The 16,059-nt window shown below is 36.6% G+C and overlaps 1 protein-coding gene across 4 annotated transcripts; it reads right to left on the bottom strand.

The window, feature by feature from the left end:
- LOC109719251 (mevalonate kinase) lies at positions 1-15,779 on the bottom strand. Of its 4 annotated transcripts, none has more exons than XM_020245820.1 (7): positions 15,434-15,775; positions 14,457-14,683; positions 14,121-14,373; positions 13,740-13,993; positions 13,620-13,622; positions 12,793-13,206; positions 1-430 (listed from the first exon to the last, which is right to left on the bottom strand). In XM_020245820.1, exons 2-7 carry the CDS (start codon positions 14,587-14,589, stop codon positions 321-323), a joined length of 1,167 nt encoding a protein of 388 aa, XP_020101409.1. In that variant the 5' UTR covers positions 14,590-14,683; positions 15,434-15,775; the 3' UTR covers positions 1-320. The 4 variants fall into 4 exon arrangements, with proteins under 4 accessions (XP_020101409.1, XP_020101410.1, XP_020101411.1 ...); XM_020245821.1 differs by having other exon boundaries at positions 14,457-14,676; XM_020245823.1 differs by lacking the exon at positions 1-430 and adding an exon at positions 10,862-10,986 and having other exon boundaries at positions 15,434-15,779.

The following is a 16,059-nucleotide window of genomic DNA, read 5'->3' as shown; positions in this document are numbered from 1 at the left end:
TACTTCAAATATAACCATTGAACTTATTTGTATATGACCAATCCTAATGGAATTAGCACAACTGCCTTCCACTACATTTGCAGCAGCAGTTGACAGGTGGTGCTACAAATTACAGGTCCATAATTTCATGGAAAATGATAGGTGAAAATTTTATTACATAATATCTTATTTGTCAACAGTGACTGCGGCCATGACGATGACTAGAACAGCAATGGATTGTAGATAAAAGTGTGATCTTCATTGTTATACATAAATGAAAAGCCAACACAATAATTGCCGAGAAATACTAACATTGCAAATGTATGACAAGTCTAGGAACATCAGCTGAAACAAACTTCCAGACCTTTCCCACCAACTTCTGCCTTCAAACACTGAAATCCACATGACTCAAGTTCCGCAATAACCTTGTCCACGATCTTGGTCGATAATACTAATTATTGTGTCATGGACATTTCCAATGTTTAGATGAGAGAGGCAGACATAATATGGCAAATAAAGAGATAAGTGAAATGCTAAATTTGGTCATTTAAACCAGAATAAATCAGAACAGTACAGACATATATCTAGTTTAATGCTATACTAGTTCAGCTCATCTCTGCGTATTATAATTGCCTAAAATACATTTAAACAGAAAAAACATAGTAAAAGCAGCAGAGGATTCATATCATCGTTCCTCATAGTTTCAATGGTTGAATTTTGTGCGTCGGTAATTCTCGAAATACTAATGTTACCACTATTTGGCATGCAGAGAAGACTATATTAACATAAAAACTTTTGATGGTTAAAGGCTTCTTTGCAGTATATTTTGTCTAATTCTGGTTATATTCAACTATAGAGATGCCATGGAACACAAAAGTCTGTATATAGATCCCATCCTGTTAAATAATCAATTTCATTTTGAATAATGAATAAAGAATACTGCTAAGAAATAGATAGTAAAAGCAGCAGAGGATTCATATCATCGTTCCTCATAGTTTCAAGGGTTGAATTTTGTGCGTCGGTAATTCTCAAAATACTAATGTTACCACTATTTGGCATGCAGAAAAGATTATATTAACATAAAATTTTTGATGGTTAAGGGCTTCTTTGCAGTATATTTTGTCTAATTCTGATTATATTCAACTATAGAGATGCCATGGAACACACAATTCTATATAGATCCCATCCTGTTAAATAATCAATTTCATTTTGAATAATGAATAAAGAATACTGCTAAGAAATAGATTTCAGAATTAGTGACATAAGAAACTGTAGCATTTAAGAATTCAAAGTGTTACCAACCATCCCTTTCGCAAGTGCCTAAGGGCTTGATGGTTGGTACCCAAGGGACCAAGTTCAAAGCGTAGTTGCTTCATATTTCTGGCTAAATTCATTTCTTAAAAAAAAGAAAGAACAAAGCGAGTAGCTCTCTCTCTCTCTCAATTGAAAAAAAATGATAGTGTTAACAGGAGTTGAATGAAAGGTGTACCTGAAGAATCGAGAAAACGGTTTTATTTCCACAAAGACCCAAGTCAAAAAAAAAGGGTCAAACATATTCTACATAACCCCATTTTACATGATCCCTAAAATGCCTGCATGTGCTATGTCAAATAATGCAATGTACAGCACTGAAGCACACAAATGATGATGGCCAATCAGAATGGCGCATGTCATGAGGAGCAAATTTATGCTTGAAATATTACATGCTGGATGCAACTTAAAACTTCTGTTCACATAGGTTGCACTTCAAGTGTAGAAGAAAAAACAAAACAATATTCTAATTCCTAAATTTTCTTGCGAGTCATTTTTTGTATGGAATATTTCTGTTTCTCTATATCATTGGCACGCCAAGGAACTAGATTTGTTACATTATTAGAAGGCTTGTTCATAGCAAGCTTTCACCTTATCTAAGTTCAGTTATTGTGGCCAAGTTTTGACTGCCACTATCGTTACTACCTTCAAACTCTGAACTTGGATGCTTGAAGCCAAAAGTAGGACTAGTGAAAAAGGTAAAACGGAAAAAAAGAGAGGAAAGAACAACAATACAGAACAAGAAAATAATTTGCAATATATCAATCTAACAATCAAGTTATTATCAATATGTGATTGGAAGATGAAGAGAAGATCACCATTTCTAAGCAGGTAAGACATCTTACATTGGAATGGAGAAACAACAGTTGACATAATTAGTTGTTGTATAAGTTATGTACTTGGAGAGTGTATGACTCTGTTTGAGAAATGCACATTGTTTCTTTTTAACAAAGATGTACAAGATATATATTTTGATTTAATCTTTTTTACCTGTTAAAAGCACATTCATAAGAAGTGGTTTCTCCCGTAGAGCTACAGTAGTAGTACTAGCAGCTGCTCCAGTGTTGCAGAAATTTTTTATTAATGGAAAGAGCACTATGTTCAACCACTGATCGTGTTGATCAGGAAAACACATCAACTATCCGTTTGGGTGTTTGTATGGTGTAAATGCTCCAATATTTGTGATTATGTTTTATTTACCTTTTGGTCAGGCTACAGAGACTACAGAGAACCCAAACCACTTACTAACAAAGGAGGATTAGACATACCACAGATTGCTGTGTCGGGTGTGCCAATGTTGGAATACCCCCATTGTGCTAGTGGCACACCACTAGCACACTGCTTCATTTTGGCACGGTCTTTGTTATCAAGTTTTCCTGAAAACTTAGCAGTCTAGAGTGTTTTGACATCTCTAATAGCTAAAAGAATGACTCAAGTGTTATCACACAAAATTTAGAAAGAATATGGTCATAAAGATCTTAGTAACTGAAAAAATTATCTTATTTATGTTATGAAAGTATATGCATGAACATAAAAGCCAAAATTAGGTGAAAATTTATGAGAAAACACTACCATGGTTAGATTAACTAGATCTAAAATGATGACAAAAATTGGGGGAAATCTTCTTATTTGTATTATTTCACTAAAACTCCGTCTTATTATGCAATGGGAGTATGAGACTCATTAATTGCTCCAAATATTAGTAGATTTACAAGATCTATGTATTTCAAGGATGAAAAATCTTTGTAAAGCTTCTCAACTCAACAAAACTGAAAAAGACACCAAAAGTTCAAAAAAAATAGAAAGAGAGAAAAAGTCCGTACAATGCAAGCTCGACCCTATGCCACCTGCTGGGATGGCTTTGGCACAGGCTAACATGGGCAATCTTGCGACATGCCTAAAAGAATTGCTTGACAAAAAGCTTCAAGTACTTTAAACCTCAATCTCACCAATCAGTACTATATTGCAAGAAACTTGAATAAGAAAGTTACAACTCCTAAGCTAGGTAACACGGACACAGCTGTGAAGAATAGGGATGCAAACGGATCCGGGTTGGTGGAGCTCCCGCCCCGACGGGGGCAGTAAAGGGAGAAAATAAACGGATTTGGGGCAGAAAATGGGGTAAATTTTACGATCCGAGACGGATTCGGGGCAGGAAACGGGGGAAATTTTGACCCGTCCCGAATTCGCACCGCCATGATCCGCCCCGAATCCGCCCCGAAAATCATTTATATTTTAAAAAAATATTCCTAAAAAATAATGTATTTACAAAAAAGTTCAAAATACAAATAAGTTAGTACTCTCATTTTTAATGTATTTGAAACTTTTGAATTTTGTTTTGAATTGTGATTGATATTTTTTATTTTTATAATTGATATTGTTAAATTATATATATAATATTATTAAAAATTATTATTTTATATTTTACAAAATATTAATAATATTATAATTTTATAAAAAATATTAGTTGGCGGGGCGGATTCGGGGCGCCGGCGGGAGGCGAGTTACAAGGCGGGATGGATTATGGGATGTATTTTTTAATCCGTTACGAATTCGGGGTGGGAGGCGGGGGCTCCCGCCCCCAGATCCGCCCCGTTTGCATCCCTAGTGAAGAAGTTTGCATCCGAGTCAGAGTTGCATCTGGAAAAGGATGCGCAGCAGACACAAGAAAAACTCACATACGTTGTGCGTCAGCATGATAAAAGAAATAAAAGCACACATGCTCCACTCAAATGCTGCATAGGGCGCACCCTATTGCGAATTTAGTTGGACCTTGTTGAATATAAATATTAAAAACACTATTCTTTGTTACCAAGGTTTGAAGTACCCGTCGGCACGGGCCATATCTACCGTGCTGTACCATGCCAACAAGTTACCGGCACGATACAGACCCCGTGCCGATGGCACAGCTCAAAACCCTCCATTCTTTAAATTAGTAAGTAATTTTCTCAATAAAGTTCAAAAAATGTGATAAAAAGACATAATAAATAATTAGAATATTTTGTTGCTAAACAAAATAAATATTTCATGCTATTATGTGTCGGCACACAAGAATTTTTTTGACCAGCACGCATCGGCACGACTCGGCACGCACCGTGCCGTACCGTGCCGGCAACTTTCCGACACAACCCCGTGCCACAACACTTAAATCCTTGTTTGTTACCTTAAGCTTTTAGAGAAAAACAGTTGTTTCACATTATCTAACAGAACTATTAAGGAAGTCCGGCCCATTAACACCTTAAAAAATATATATTTTGTCCATAAAATAAAAAAAATCCGATAAAAGAAAGAATTAGTGGTACACCAGCCAAGGATTTAAGTGCCCATCAACACGGGCCGTATACACCGTGCTGTATCATGCCAACAAGATATCGGCACGATACAGCCCCCGTGTCGATGGCACTACTCAAAACCCTCTTATTCTTTAAATTAGTAAGTAATTTTCTTAATAAAGTTCAAAAGATTTGATAAAAGTACATAAAAAATAATTGGCATATTTTGTTGCTAAACAAAATAAATATTTCATGCCATTATGTGTCGGCACACATATTTTTTGTGACCGGCACGCATCGGCACGACCCGGCACGCACCATGCCATACCATGCTAGCCCATGCCAGCAAATTTCTGGCATAACCCCATTCCACGATACTTAAATCCTTGATGTCACTAGCTGCTATCTCACCCACTTCCTCTACCATATGGCCCACCTTTGCTTGATATCCTCTCAAAAATCTCTTTTTTTTTTCTTTCTTTTCCTCTCTTTTCAGTCTTTCTAGTGTTCAATCCTTTTTTTTAGGATTTCAAATTCTTATCTTTTAAGACTATTTTCAAGATAGTTTCTCTTAATACGATGGTTTTTCTACTCTTCTTTTTTAAGGTTTTTATGATGTTTTGCATAATAAAATATAAAAATTTTATGTAAAAAATTATTATATTTAATAAATATTGTATATGACTAGATGTGTCCTTGTCGCATCAATATCCTAAATTGCTTGGAGTTGCTAAGTTGCCATGTTTGAGTATGTGTCCTGTCCTATGCTCCGTATTCATCTCCATCTAACTTAGCTCCTACGCACTAGAAAGTCGTGTTTAAAATCATCGATATGCAAAAATAGTTTCAACTTTCAAGTACTTCATATAAGATAAGCTAGGATCCTTTTGGGAGGATTTGCATCCAAATCCTTCTCAAAATCTATGTTCGGGCATTTGATTCGATGATTGGAGCCATTATAAATGTTTTATGGTATTAAAGACACTAGAAACCAAATTTCATTGAATTTCAATGCTCTGTACCAATCACTCAAGCCCCCTTAAATTTGACTACTTTTATTGTTAATTGGGTGTAGTTGTTGTTTTAATGGTGAAATATAATTCAAGTTGAAAATTTATCAGAAAACATTTTTTGATATCTTGAGCAAGAATATTTACTTTCATTTCCTGCATAGAGCTTTCATAGACTAGATTATCTCCAAAGGCATCAATTATCCATTCAATCACACTAACATCAAATTTGAAAAGGGAAGATTTGAAGCCAAATCAGCACAACAGGATCCTAGACTTAGTCATATAAGATTATAGCAGGATAATAATCTATTCCTATTCTTTCTACTACATTAAAGGAGGGTTTGGGGGGACCAAAGGGTGACACGTGTCCCCCCAAACCCTCCTTTACTCTCTCTCTCCCTCTATATATATATATATATATATCATCATATATCACATCACGCTACAACCCACCATACATAAGTATCCTTTAACATTCTTGATACTCTTCCAATTGTTGATATTTTACGTATTGTTCATACTTTTTCAAATTCTACAATGTGTCTCAATTTTAACCTTATAAATCACCTTTTACTCTTCCACAATTCTTAACTTCAACAATTTTAATTCTTCAAACAGTCTTCTCAAACTCTATGAAATTTCACACATTCCAACTTACATTTCGTTTCAATAATTAAGCCTAAAAATAGTTCTAGTTTAACTTAATTTCTACTTAATCAATCAGCAACGTAACTAACATAACCACTAATCAACCACTCTAAACCTAAATAGATGCAATTTAAAGTCACGTAAAAATACTTGCTGTATCAAAAAATACAGAGATTCTAACATTTATCACGAGTCAACAACTTAACAATTTTTACGAAATAGTAATATCCATCATATACCTAATATATATACACGAGCAGCAGAGAGAAGAACGAAGAGAAAGAGTCCGGCTCTATGCTATTAATAGCAACGAAACACTGGTGCAGCCAAGTTTTCCGCGCTTAGAACTACCCCTTTTGATCATTTCTCATCCGTTACGATTATACTATTCAAAACCACCACCCACTCAACCCTAGGGGACCCACATCATCCTAACCGCACATCTCTTAATCCAATGGCCAAAAACTTGGTAGCCACCAATAACTTGGTGATATTATTAGTATATAGCCTAAACTAGTTCTATATAATATCACCCCATAATACATCCAATATCGCCTAAAAACACGAACCCCCATCCGCTCACTCGTATCTCAACAACTCTCTCTTCTCACCACATTTTCAGTTTTCCTTCTATTTACTCGCACCTCCATCTTTCTTACCGAACACAAAATTATCTATTGACTAGAATTTATCCTCAATCCTTTTCAGATAAATCTTTTATAAATAAATATTCGTATAATTCTACTATTGGCATATACCACCAATTTTAATGAATGATCTTTATTTAAATAGATTTAACTATTAAATTATTTTTATATAATATTTATTTAATTAATAATTAAATTTATAAAACTATATAAAAATATTTAAAAAAATAAATTTATTATAAAAATATTTTTATATCCGCAGCAACACGCGGGTATTTCACTAGTAATGACAAGATAATGAAACTCTATGAACAGATCATTTTTCAAACAAAAAAATAAAAATAAAAATAAGAAAAATAAAAAAAAAAATCTCTATGAAAAGATCAAATCAAAAGTTCACCTCAAACCAAGCAAACTTTGATGCAGCCTAAATCTAGATTAGGATTTACTTTATTTTGAACTTGCACCACTACCAAGTTGATGTAGTCCACTAACAAAAAGGATGCTATTAGACAGTGGTAGTGTGGCAAATCAAGTTGCATTTTCTTTTGTCACTAAGAAAGCTCTCCTAAAGCAGCAAAAAAGGGAAAAAAGACAAAATTCCGTCTAGAAAGAGCTTTTGAAGAAGAACAACTGAATAACAGTGAATGAAGATTTTTTTTCTTTGAAGAAAGAGACAAAAAGTAAACAATTTACATCTAAGAAACAATTGGAGTGGAAGAACTAAGGGAAATCCTAGCCATTGAAAACTCTCAATATAATCATCCAAGGACTCTGCCTAAAGGGGCCGTGAAAAGATTTCTAACTGACTAGTATTATAAAGCAGTGAGGCATGATGAAGGTTATCCAGCAAATAAAGGTAGGTTTCTGCAGTAAAATATATTCAAAATGGGCAGCAATAAAAGCAACAAATCTGAACGGCACTAGCAGCGAAAAGGCATTGGCACAGTTTTAAACTGAAACCAGAATGGCTAAAACTCAGGAAGTTCCAAATCAACAAACGACCATCTAAAGAAATGAAAGACAGCTCTATAACTTAATTTAGAACATGTAATTCAGCATGGAGGAAATGAAAACAGCAGTTTAAATCAAAATCATTGAAACACTGCTAGAAATTTGAGCGCATTCAATCCAACATCTTAAAAGAAGTTCCAGTGAAGATTTAATCCCCTTTCGTAACTGAATTGATGCTTGATCCACCAATAATGCATCTAATCCTGAACTATCCAAACGAATCCAAACTAGAGTTCAATGCAATGCTAATAACATGTGCAACCCCTAAACCTTACGAAATTACAATGGAAAGAATTAATAAACGCTTGTCTAGATTTAGACTGCACCACAGAAAGTCTAGCTTCTGGAAAAGTTAAAGGTTTACGTAATAATTGGATTGTCTGGAAAACTTTCATGACTACATATAAAGCACATGAAGATCATAAGCCCTTAGTTTCCATATAGCATACCTCTAACACAAAAAAGACTTGACAGACTGTGAGGTACTAAGTTCAAATAAAATATTTATCCCTGGGAAATCACAAGTAGAAATAGAGACTCATTAAGTTTTTGAGATACATAGAAATTTTACACGAAATTAGCAGTCTATAATTGCATTCTAATTTCTAACAGCTAGATAAGTAAACAAGAAAGGGTTGATGAAATGTTTAATAGAGATAATTAATGGTAATAAAGGGTACAGAAAAGTACAACTATAACAAGACAGGTCAATGCTACTAATTTTTATATTGTTTAGTTGATTTTGTGGACAATTTTGGAAATGTAATATTTTCTTCTTGTAAATTAGAAATATTTTTAGCATAAACATAGGCAAGATACATACTTCTGAGTTTTAACAGCAGACAATTTAAGTAGACTAAAGATTATGTAGAATTTAACTTCCAAAAGGTATTTTGAGTAAACTCTTAGAACTTCCAGTACAAAAATTGCCTTATTCTATGGGCTTGGCCAACTTGGATAATATTGTCAAGAGGTTGTGTAACAAGACACTATGGACTAAGAGAAGATGAGATGAATCGAGCTAATTTACAAATTACGGACATAAATCATTACGGCTTAGCATTTACTAGAATTCACGTTTCATTCATTGGTCATGGATTTAAACCGGAGAAGTTACAAGTTCTCGTGTAAGGGTGGTTGAAGATGATGCAAATGATATAAAAAACCAATAAAATGTTAAATTATAAAGGTCATTCTCTTCCTATAGTAAAATGATAAAAGGGACAGCAATAAGCAACGTGGGTAAGTTTTATTATGATAATATCAACAAAAGTAATAATTAATCAAAAAAATTTTGCAGAATCCAAAGTAGCTTTAGTTATGGTCAAATGAATGAACCGCCGGGAGCAAGAATCAAAGGAATAACAGAAATAAGCACATATAAGATATGAAATCACTGTTTCATATGCTGACAATTATCGATTTTTATCTGGTGTATCACCCCAGTGATCCCTCTCTCATAAAACCCATATGATGCAATAGTCAGTAGGCTGATAACTAATTGGTTGTTGCCTTGAGGCTAGGACCTGATCATTAGATGAAATGAAGCAAAAGAGGCAAGAGCCGAATGAAAAGAGAGAGAAGTGCTCTTCCACTGGTTGAGGAGAAGCTCGGACGCGTAATTTTATTTCACTCGCTTGCTTTCAAGAGTAGAAAAAATAGAAGCCCGAAAGAGGGTACACAAGGAAAAGGACAGGCTTATGACTATCGGAACTGGTTGGACTAGGTCTGGGAGGTTGTTAACCCTCGGCTTCCTACGGCTTAAACTGCATTCCCGTATATAATTGTCTTTATGACTAGACCTGGAAAGGCAACCGATGAAATTATGATATCATGTAACAATATAAAAATTGATCCAATTTCTATCTATAATTATGATATAAAAATTTGTGGCAGTTCTTAACTAAGTGTTCTTCAATTTCATAGAGTCATTCAAACAATGCCACTAATGCATAACCATATACTTAAGAGTAGTGGGGTACTATGGCCTCGTTTGGTAATTTGCTGGCTAAAAGCACAATATTTATATTATAGAGGGCCCAAATTTACAAAAGCGCTTTCAATTTTTCCTTCTTTTATGCTATAAAATTATGGTTGCAACCGCCACTGGAGAAACATGTAGCCACATGCTTCTCCGGTGGCAGTTGCAACCACAATTTTAAAGCATTGGAGGAAGATACGTTACAAGAGTTTTTAAATTTTTTGGATCTTTCATAGTATTAAAATGGTTCTTTTAGCCTCCACATTACCAAACTAGGCCTATATGAGCATCATCAACCAACACTGATGCCTCTGGTGAAAATAATGGTGCCCCATATGAACATCATCACCATTTCCATGTTTTCCTAGTGTTGGAAATCACATGGCTGCACCTAGGATATAACATAATGATACTTGTCTCCTTCACATTGTCTCACTCTCACCCCATGCAAGTAGTCTACAGTTTATATCAACAAAGAAGATCTTTCGATTCTCCATCATATTTTACTATCTGAAAGATGCATCAAGAGGGAAAACCAAATCAAGAAAAAACATCATAATTTTTATCCTATGCTTTGCAGAATGTCAAACTTCACAATTTATCAGTCTTGGAAGATCAGTAAAAGGGTTACGGCCATGGTTTTTCTTTGGAGAGAGAAATAGGTACAAAGGTTGGAGGAATCTATTGGTGGATTAGGGGATCAAAAAGTTAAGAGGGTAAATGGCAAGGATTTAAGTGCCGTGACACGGGGTCGTGCCGGAAACTTGCTGGCACGATGCGTGCCAAGCCGTGTCGATGCGTGCCGGAAACTTGCTAGCACGATGCGTGCCAAGCCGTGTCGATACATGCCGGTCAAAAAAAATTCTTGTGTGCCGACACATAGAAATATTTATTTTCTTTAGCAACAAAATATTCTAACTATTCATTATGTCTTTTTATCACATATTTTGAACTTTATTGAGGAAATTACTTACTAATTTAAAGAATAGAGGGTTTTGAGCTATGCCATCGGTACGGGGTCTGTATCGTGCCGGTATCTTGTTGGCACGGTACAGCACGGTGGATATGGCCCGTGCTGACGAGCACTTAAAATCTTGGTAAATGGAGGTTTTGGTTCAAGCCTGTAAGAGTTGGTTAAGTTCAGCGCTGATAGTCATTGTAAAAAAAATGGAATAGGCAAAAAGGGACAGAAGAAATGTGATCAAACAGAAAAATATGGAAAATAAGAGGAAAAGTTATCCCGACATACGTACTACGATGGAACTTGCTCCAATACCAAATTTACGTAGCCCTAGGATTCTAAAAGAGGGGCGCAATAATTATTGAAAACTTAATTTAGGGTTCTACTATATGCACCAAAAATTCAGCAATAGAAACAATGCATTGTAAGGGAAATTGAAACACAGAACAACCACCAAAAAATAGCAGCATAAGTAAAACAAAAAAAAGAACAACATCAACAACACGGTAATTGGTTGTGGAACGGTAGTGCAATGGTTGTAGCGCTACAGTAGTGCAGTGGGACGGTAAAAGGTTGGGAGAAAGTAGTTTGCTGCAATTGGCTGCAGTACGCAGCAATAACAATATTGAAGGGGCCGAGAGCAAAAAGAAAAGAAGAGCAAAATTGGAATGAGAACCGACAGGCAGAGTAGAAATTAGAAGAGAATAGGAAGAGGAGACAAATGAATAAAACCCTTGTCCCAATTAATTTCTCAGATGACTAAATTGATGGGGAAAGGAAAGGAAAGGAAAGAGAAGCAACAGGCGGAGGACAAAGTAGAAGAGGAAAGGAAATGCAACCAAAAAAGAGGAAAATCTAAATCTAAATTTAATTTCTTAAATGAACAGGAACAATAGAGCCGGTGGGTCCATTTATCGAATAGAAACTACCAAATGCTTATCCTAATGTATCACTCAAATTTAGGTACTTGCTTACTTTGACCTACAAGAGTAATTACCGAGTACATAACCAAATACAAATCTAACCAAAATAAAGCCCAAATAATGCCAAACTAAATCAAGTAGCTAACATAATCAAGAACTCAATCAATTGAAACCCTAATTTTAGACTGCATCATTTGCCCATCCAAGACAAAGTAATTTTATGTTATGAGGCCTTGAATCAACATAATTTGTCGGCTTACTCAAGTACGATGTGGATAAGTTGACTAATACTGTATCCTCACCCTCTATGTTTCACATACGTTACATAACCAATGTGGATTGACGACCTAATCTATGAACTGATAATTTTTAAAGGCTTAGTCAAATGAGAGATTATGGGAAACCAAGCTATTCTTAATGCTTTAAACGCTATTGCTTTTTAGTTAACTTATAATTGATCGGAAATGCCAACCTAATTGGTCTACTTTGTAAATTATATGCTGCTGTACTAATCACAAACAGTTACAAAAAATAAAACTAGACAAAATCTATTACTCAACAAAAAAGGATATAGATAAATTGGAGCGAAAGACAAAGGGAACGCAAAGAAAAAGTTAACTAGCTAACCAGTATTTCCAGTTACTGATAAAATTAATGAGCCAAAGTTTAAAGAATCATGTAAAAGTAGATCGAAGCTATTGTAAGCAATATGACCAAAGACAAATTTAGAAAGTAAATCGCAACCATCATATTCAAGCATAAAATATAGATTCTTACGCATAATAGTTGAAGAAAGGTATAAGCCGTAACTAGATCAAGGATACTTGTAACTAGCTAACCAGCATTTCCAATTACTGATAAAATTAATGAGCCAAAGTTTAACAAATCATGTAAAAGTAGATCGAAGCTATTGTAAGCAATATGACCAAAGACAAATTTAGAAAGTAAATCGCAACCATCATATTCAAGCATAAAATATAGATTCTTAGGCATAATACTTGAAAAAAGGTATAAGCCGGCTAAGATAACTAGATCAAGGATACGTGTAGGTAGCAAAGTCAAAACGCAGCCTCCACCACCGGCTCCGGTCAGCTTAGAAGCCAATTTATACTTCAAAGTTGTTCGAAGCACAGTTTCTATGGAGGCATGGCTAACCCCCATGCATTGGAGTAAGCCTTGATTCATCTCCATTAGCTCTTCTAACTTCTCTTCCTTTGCAATGATAGATACGTCATCTGAAGTAGGGGACTCAATGATAACCGACAGCTCCTTGCTAATAGAATCAACTGCTCTAAAGACAGCAGCCATAGCATCTGGATGCTTCAATACTCTCTCAGATACACCAGCGACCAATGCCTTTGTGTTCCTCCCAACCTTTGTATTAGTAATAAGCATTCTGAGAGGTGTGCTAGATCTAATGTGAGTTAACTCACCTGATCTAAACTTTATCATGCTCCCTGCCATATATGCAGTCAGATGTAACTCTACACAACTTACCTACCTAGAGAAATAAGAAATCACAAGTAGCAGAATGATAGACATCTTAGAAATGTTCTACATTTTCTATCCAAACTGGCAAGATCGTCACCACGCAACTCTTAACGGGTGGACAAGACGAGCTTATCTAAAAGAGATCAAATCATAAATGATTGCCAACTAGTGGAAGGCATTTTACATTATCATAGAATGGCAATTTTATTTTTCTCATACCCAATGAAATGGGATATCCATGGGAGTATAACAGTCCTCACTAGCAAGAGACCGTAGGCCCTTACACCCTTCTGGCCAGTGAAGCGCGGTGACAAGCTTGTCAATTTCAAATAGAAACGTAGAGCTCCACGGGAGTATTAAAATTCAGTGAAAAGAATACCCCCTTTAAGACAAAAAGAAAATAAATTCAGTATAAAAGTATATTAGATGGAATAAGATAAGGAAAAAAAAATGATGCACACAGCAAAGGCTTAATAGTTGTTGAGCATTATTTACATACCGAATGTGCTCACAGTGTTGTCGATACCAGAAGGCTTCCCGTGAATGATCTTTTCCCCTTCAAATGCCCATTTATTCACCAGCTCAAGTTCACTCAGCTCCAATTCTAACCAGCCCTTTGTCTGTCTGTCGATTGAAAAGGCATCAGAAAGCGCAAGCAGGGCTCCCGACAGCGAGACGCAGAATGCAGCCGAGGATCCCAAACCGGAACCCAGTGGAAGCTCCGAGCTGATCACCACCTTCCCAGGCTTGAAGCTGTTTGGACACTCCCAATGAGGTTGAGAAAAGAAAAGGTAAATGACTTGCGGAAGTATATGTAGTACGAAGGAACGGACGAACAAAGCGAGCTAAGAAAAGAAGCATTGCAACAGATTGGCGGTACCCATGGATCGACGTGTAAAGATAGAGGAATGCGTGGATCCCAGAGCGGAGCCAAATTTTGGCTTCCGGAATGTTCTGCTCCTCAACAAGAGAGGCTATCAGCTTCGAATGTTCCGGAGAGCATGGCCTGGGAGTGGGAGAAAGGGGAGGTCCGATCGCCTCGAATGAGAACGTCTCCTTCAATCTCGAGGACGGCCATGAGAATGCTAGGCCCGTATCTTTTAGCTCTAGCTCAACCGATCCGGCATCACCCTCTGGAAATAATCAGAGGAGAAAATTAGACAATGGAAGACGGCCACGGACCACAGACCACAAGAGGCAAACGACTGAACCTAACCTGAGGGAGGGAGGAGGCGGAAGGAGACGCGGGTGTAGAGATCGATGGCGGCAGCGACGGCGGTGGAGCCGTGCACCACGGCGTGCTCCCCAGACAGTATGATCTTCCCGGGGGCTCGGGTGCGCACCTCCATTCCCTCTCCCTCTCCTCTCCCTCTCCCTCTCTAGCTGCCTGCCTGCACGAGAGGAGGCTTGGTTGTTCACCAGGACTGGACCGGCCCCTGGCAGCTGGGAGCATAGTTAGTTAATTCAGATTCGGCAAAAATTCGGTACGGGTATAATTCGGATAAAATTCGTCTTCTAATTTTTAAATTCGTTGAAAAAAACGGCTAAAAAACGGATTCGCCAATTATTCGGATACGTGATTTATACGGATATTATACGTTCACCAATTAAAAATTCGGGATAAAAAATTCGGCTATTAAATTAAATTAAATTTTTTTCCTCTCAAGATTTATGCTATTAGCATAAATACTCATATTTTTTAAAAATATAAGAATAAAAAGCTACAAAATTAAACTAATTAAGTAAAAAAAAAGTAAACTATATTATGCCTCAAAATAAAGAAATAATTAAGCAAATAAGAGATCAAGATAGTCCATATTTAAATGTAAAAGCTTCCAACTTTTGCTTTGAAGAATGAAAACTCAAATAGTACCTGGTCCCAAAGTTATGTTTCAAAAATTAAGTAGAAACCCCAGTGAGTCAATGGTCCATGAAAGACCACAACAAAATTTTCCTTTTGCAAGAGTCGACAAAGATCATGAAATTGATTAGGTATAATACAAGAGTTCCTGGTCCCAAAGTTAATTAAGATTATTTATTTAGCACTATGTTTGGGTCTTCTTTGTGCATAACAGAGAATGGACACATTCAATTAAGCACTCAGCCACTTGTGTATAAAACAAGTATCCATCAGATGACTAAAACCTTCCAACTTTTTCTTTGAAGAATGAAAAAAACTCAAATCGTACCTACCTGGGTTTGTAAAGAACCACCCGGTTACTGATCTATCGTTGGATAGCGGAAGCGGAAGCGGAAGCGGAAGCGGAAGCGGAAGAGGAAGAGGCGACGAGGAGGGTTTCGATTTCTGAAGAGTGAAGAACCCGATCTTCGATCTTCGATTTCTGAAGAGGAGGGCTTCCGATGGCGTTCGGCGAGCGGCCGGAAGGGAAGAGGGAGACCGCCGCAGGGGTCGATGGCAGGGCCGCACCGCCGCAGGAGTGAGAAGTTAGGGCAAACCCTTTTTTTGGGAGGGGTGGGGGTGGGAGCGTGGGAGTCGTCGCCTCGTGGGAGGGGGGCGATGGTTTTCAGAAATCCTTTCTTTTTTTTTTTTTTTTTTTTTTTTTTTTTTGGGCGACAGGTTCTTTTTCCTGGGCCACCGCGAGGTCCACAAGTCCGCTCACAGTCGCAAGCAAGAGGGCCGTTTTTTTGGGCCGAATTATTCGCGAATTCCGTTTTATTCACGAATAATTATTTTTGCTCAAAAAACCGCGAATTATTCCGAATTTTTGGCAAAAATTCGAAAACGGGTGTTTAATTCGGTATTTCAAAAATTCGCGAATAATTCGTGAATAATTCGCGAATTAACTAACGATGGTCTG

This window comes from Ananas comosus, linkage group 13, assembly GCF_001540865.1.
Source record: "Ananas comosus cultivar F153 linkage group 13, ASM154086v1, whole genome shotgun sequence".
Lineage (NCBI taxonomy): Eukaryota > Viridiplantae > Streptophyta > Magnoliopsida > Poales > Bromeliaceae > Ananas > Ananas comosus.
The sequence above is the reverse complement of the archived record's forward strand: the minus strand, read 5'-3'. Positions and strand labels throughout refer to the sequence as shown.

Coding starts and splice junctions, on each gene's coding strand:
- LOC109719251 (XM_020245820.1), bottom strand. CDS start 14,589: ATGGAGGTGCGCACCCGAGCCCCCGGGAAGATCATACTGTCTGGGGAG. Junction 14,374..14,456: donor CCGCCTCCTCCCTCCCTCAG/GTTAGGTTCAGT, acceptor GATTATTTCCAG/AGGGTGATGCCGGATCGGTT. Junction 431..12,792: donor TTTGACTTTGCTACCTACAC/GTATCCTTGATC, acceptor CACAATAATTAG/TATTATCGACCAAGATCGTG.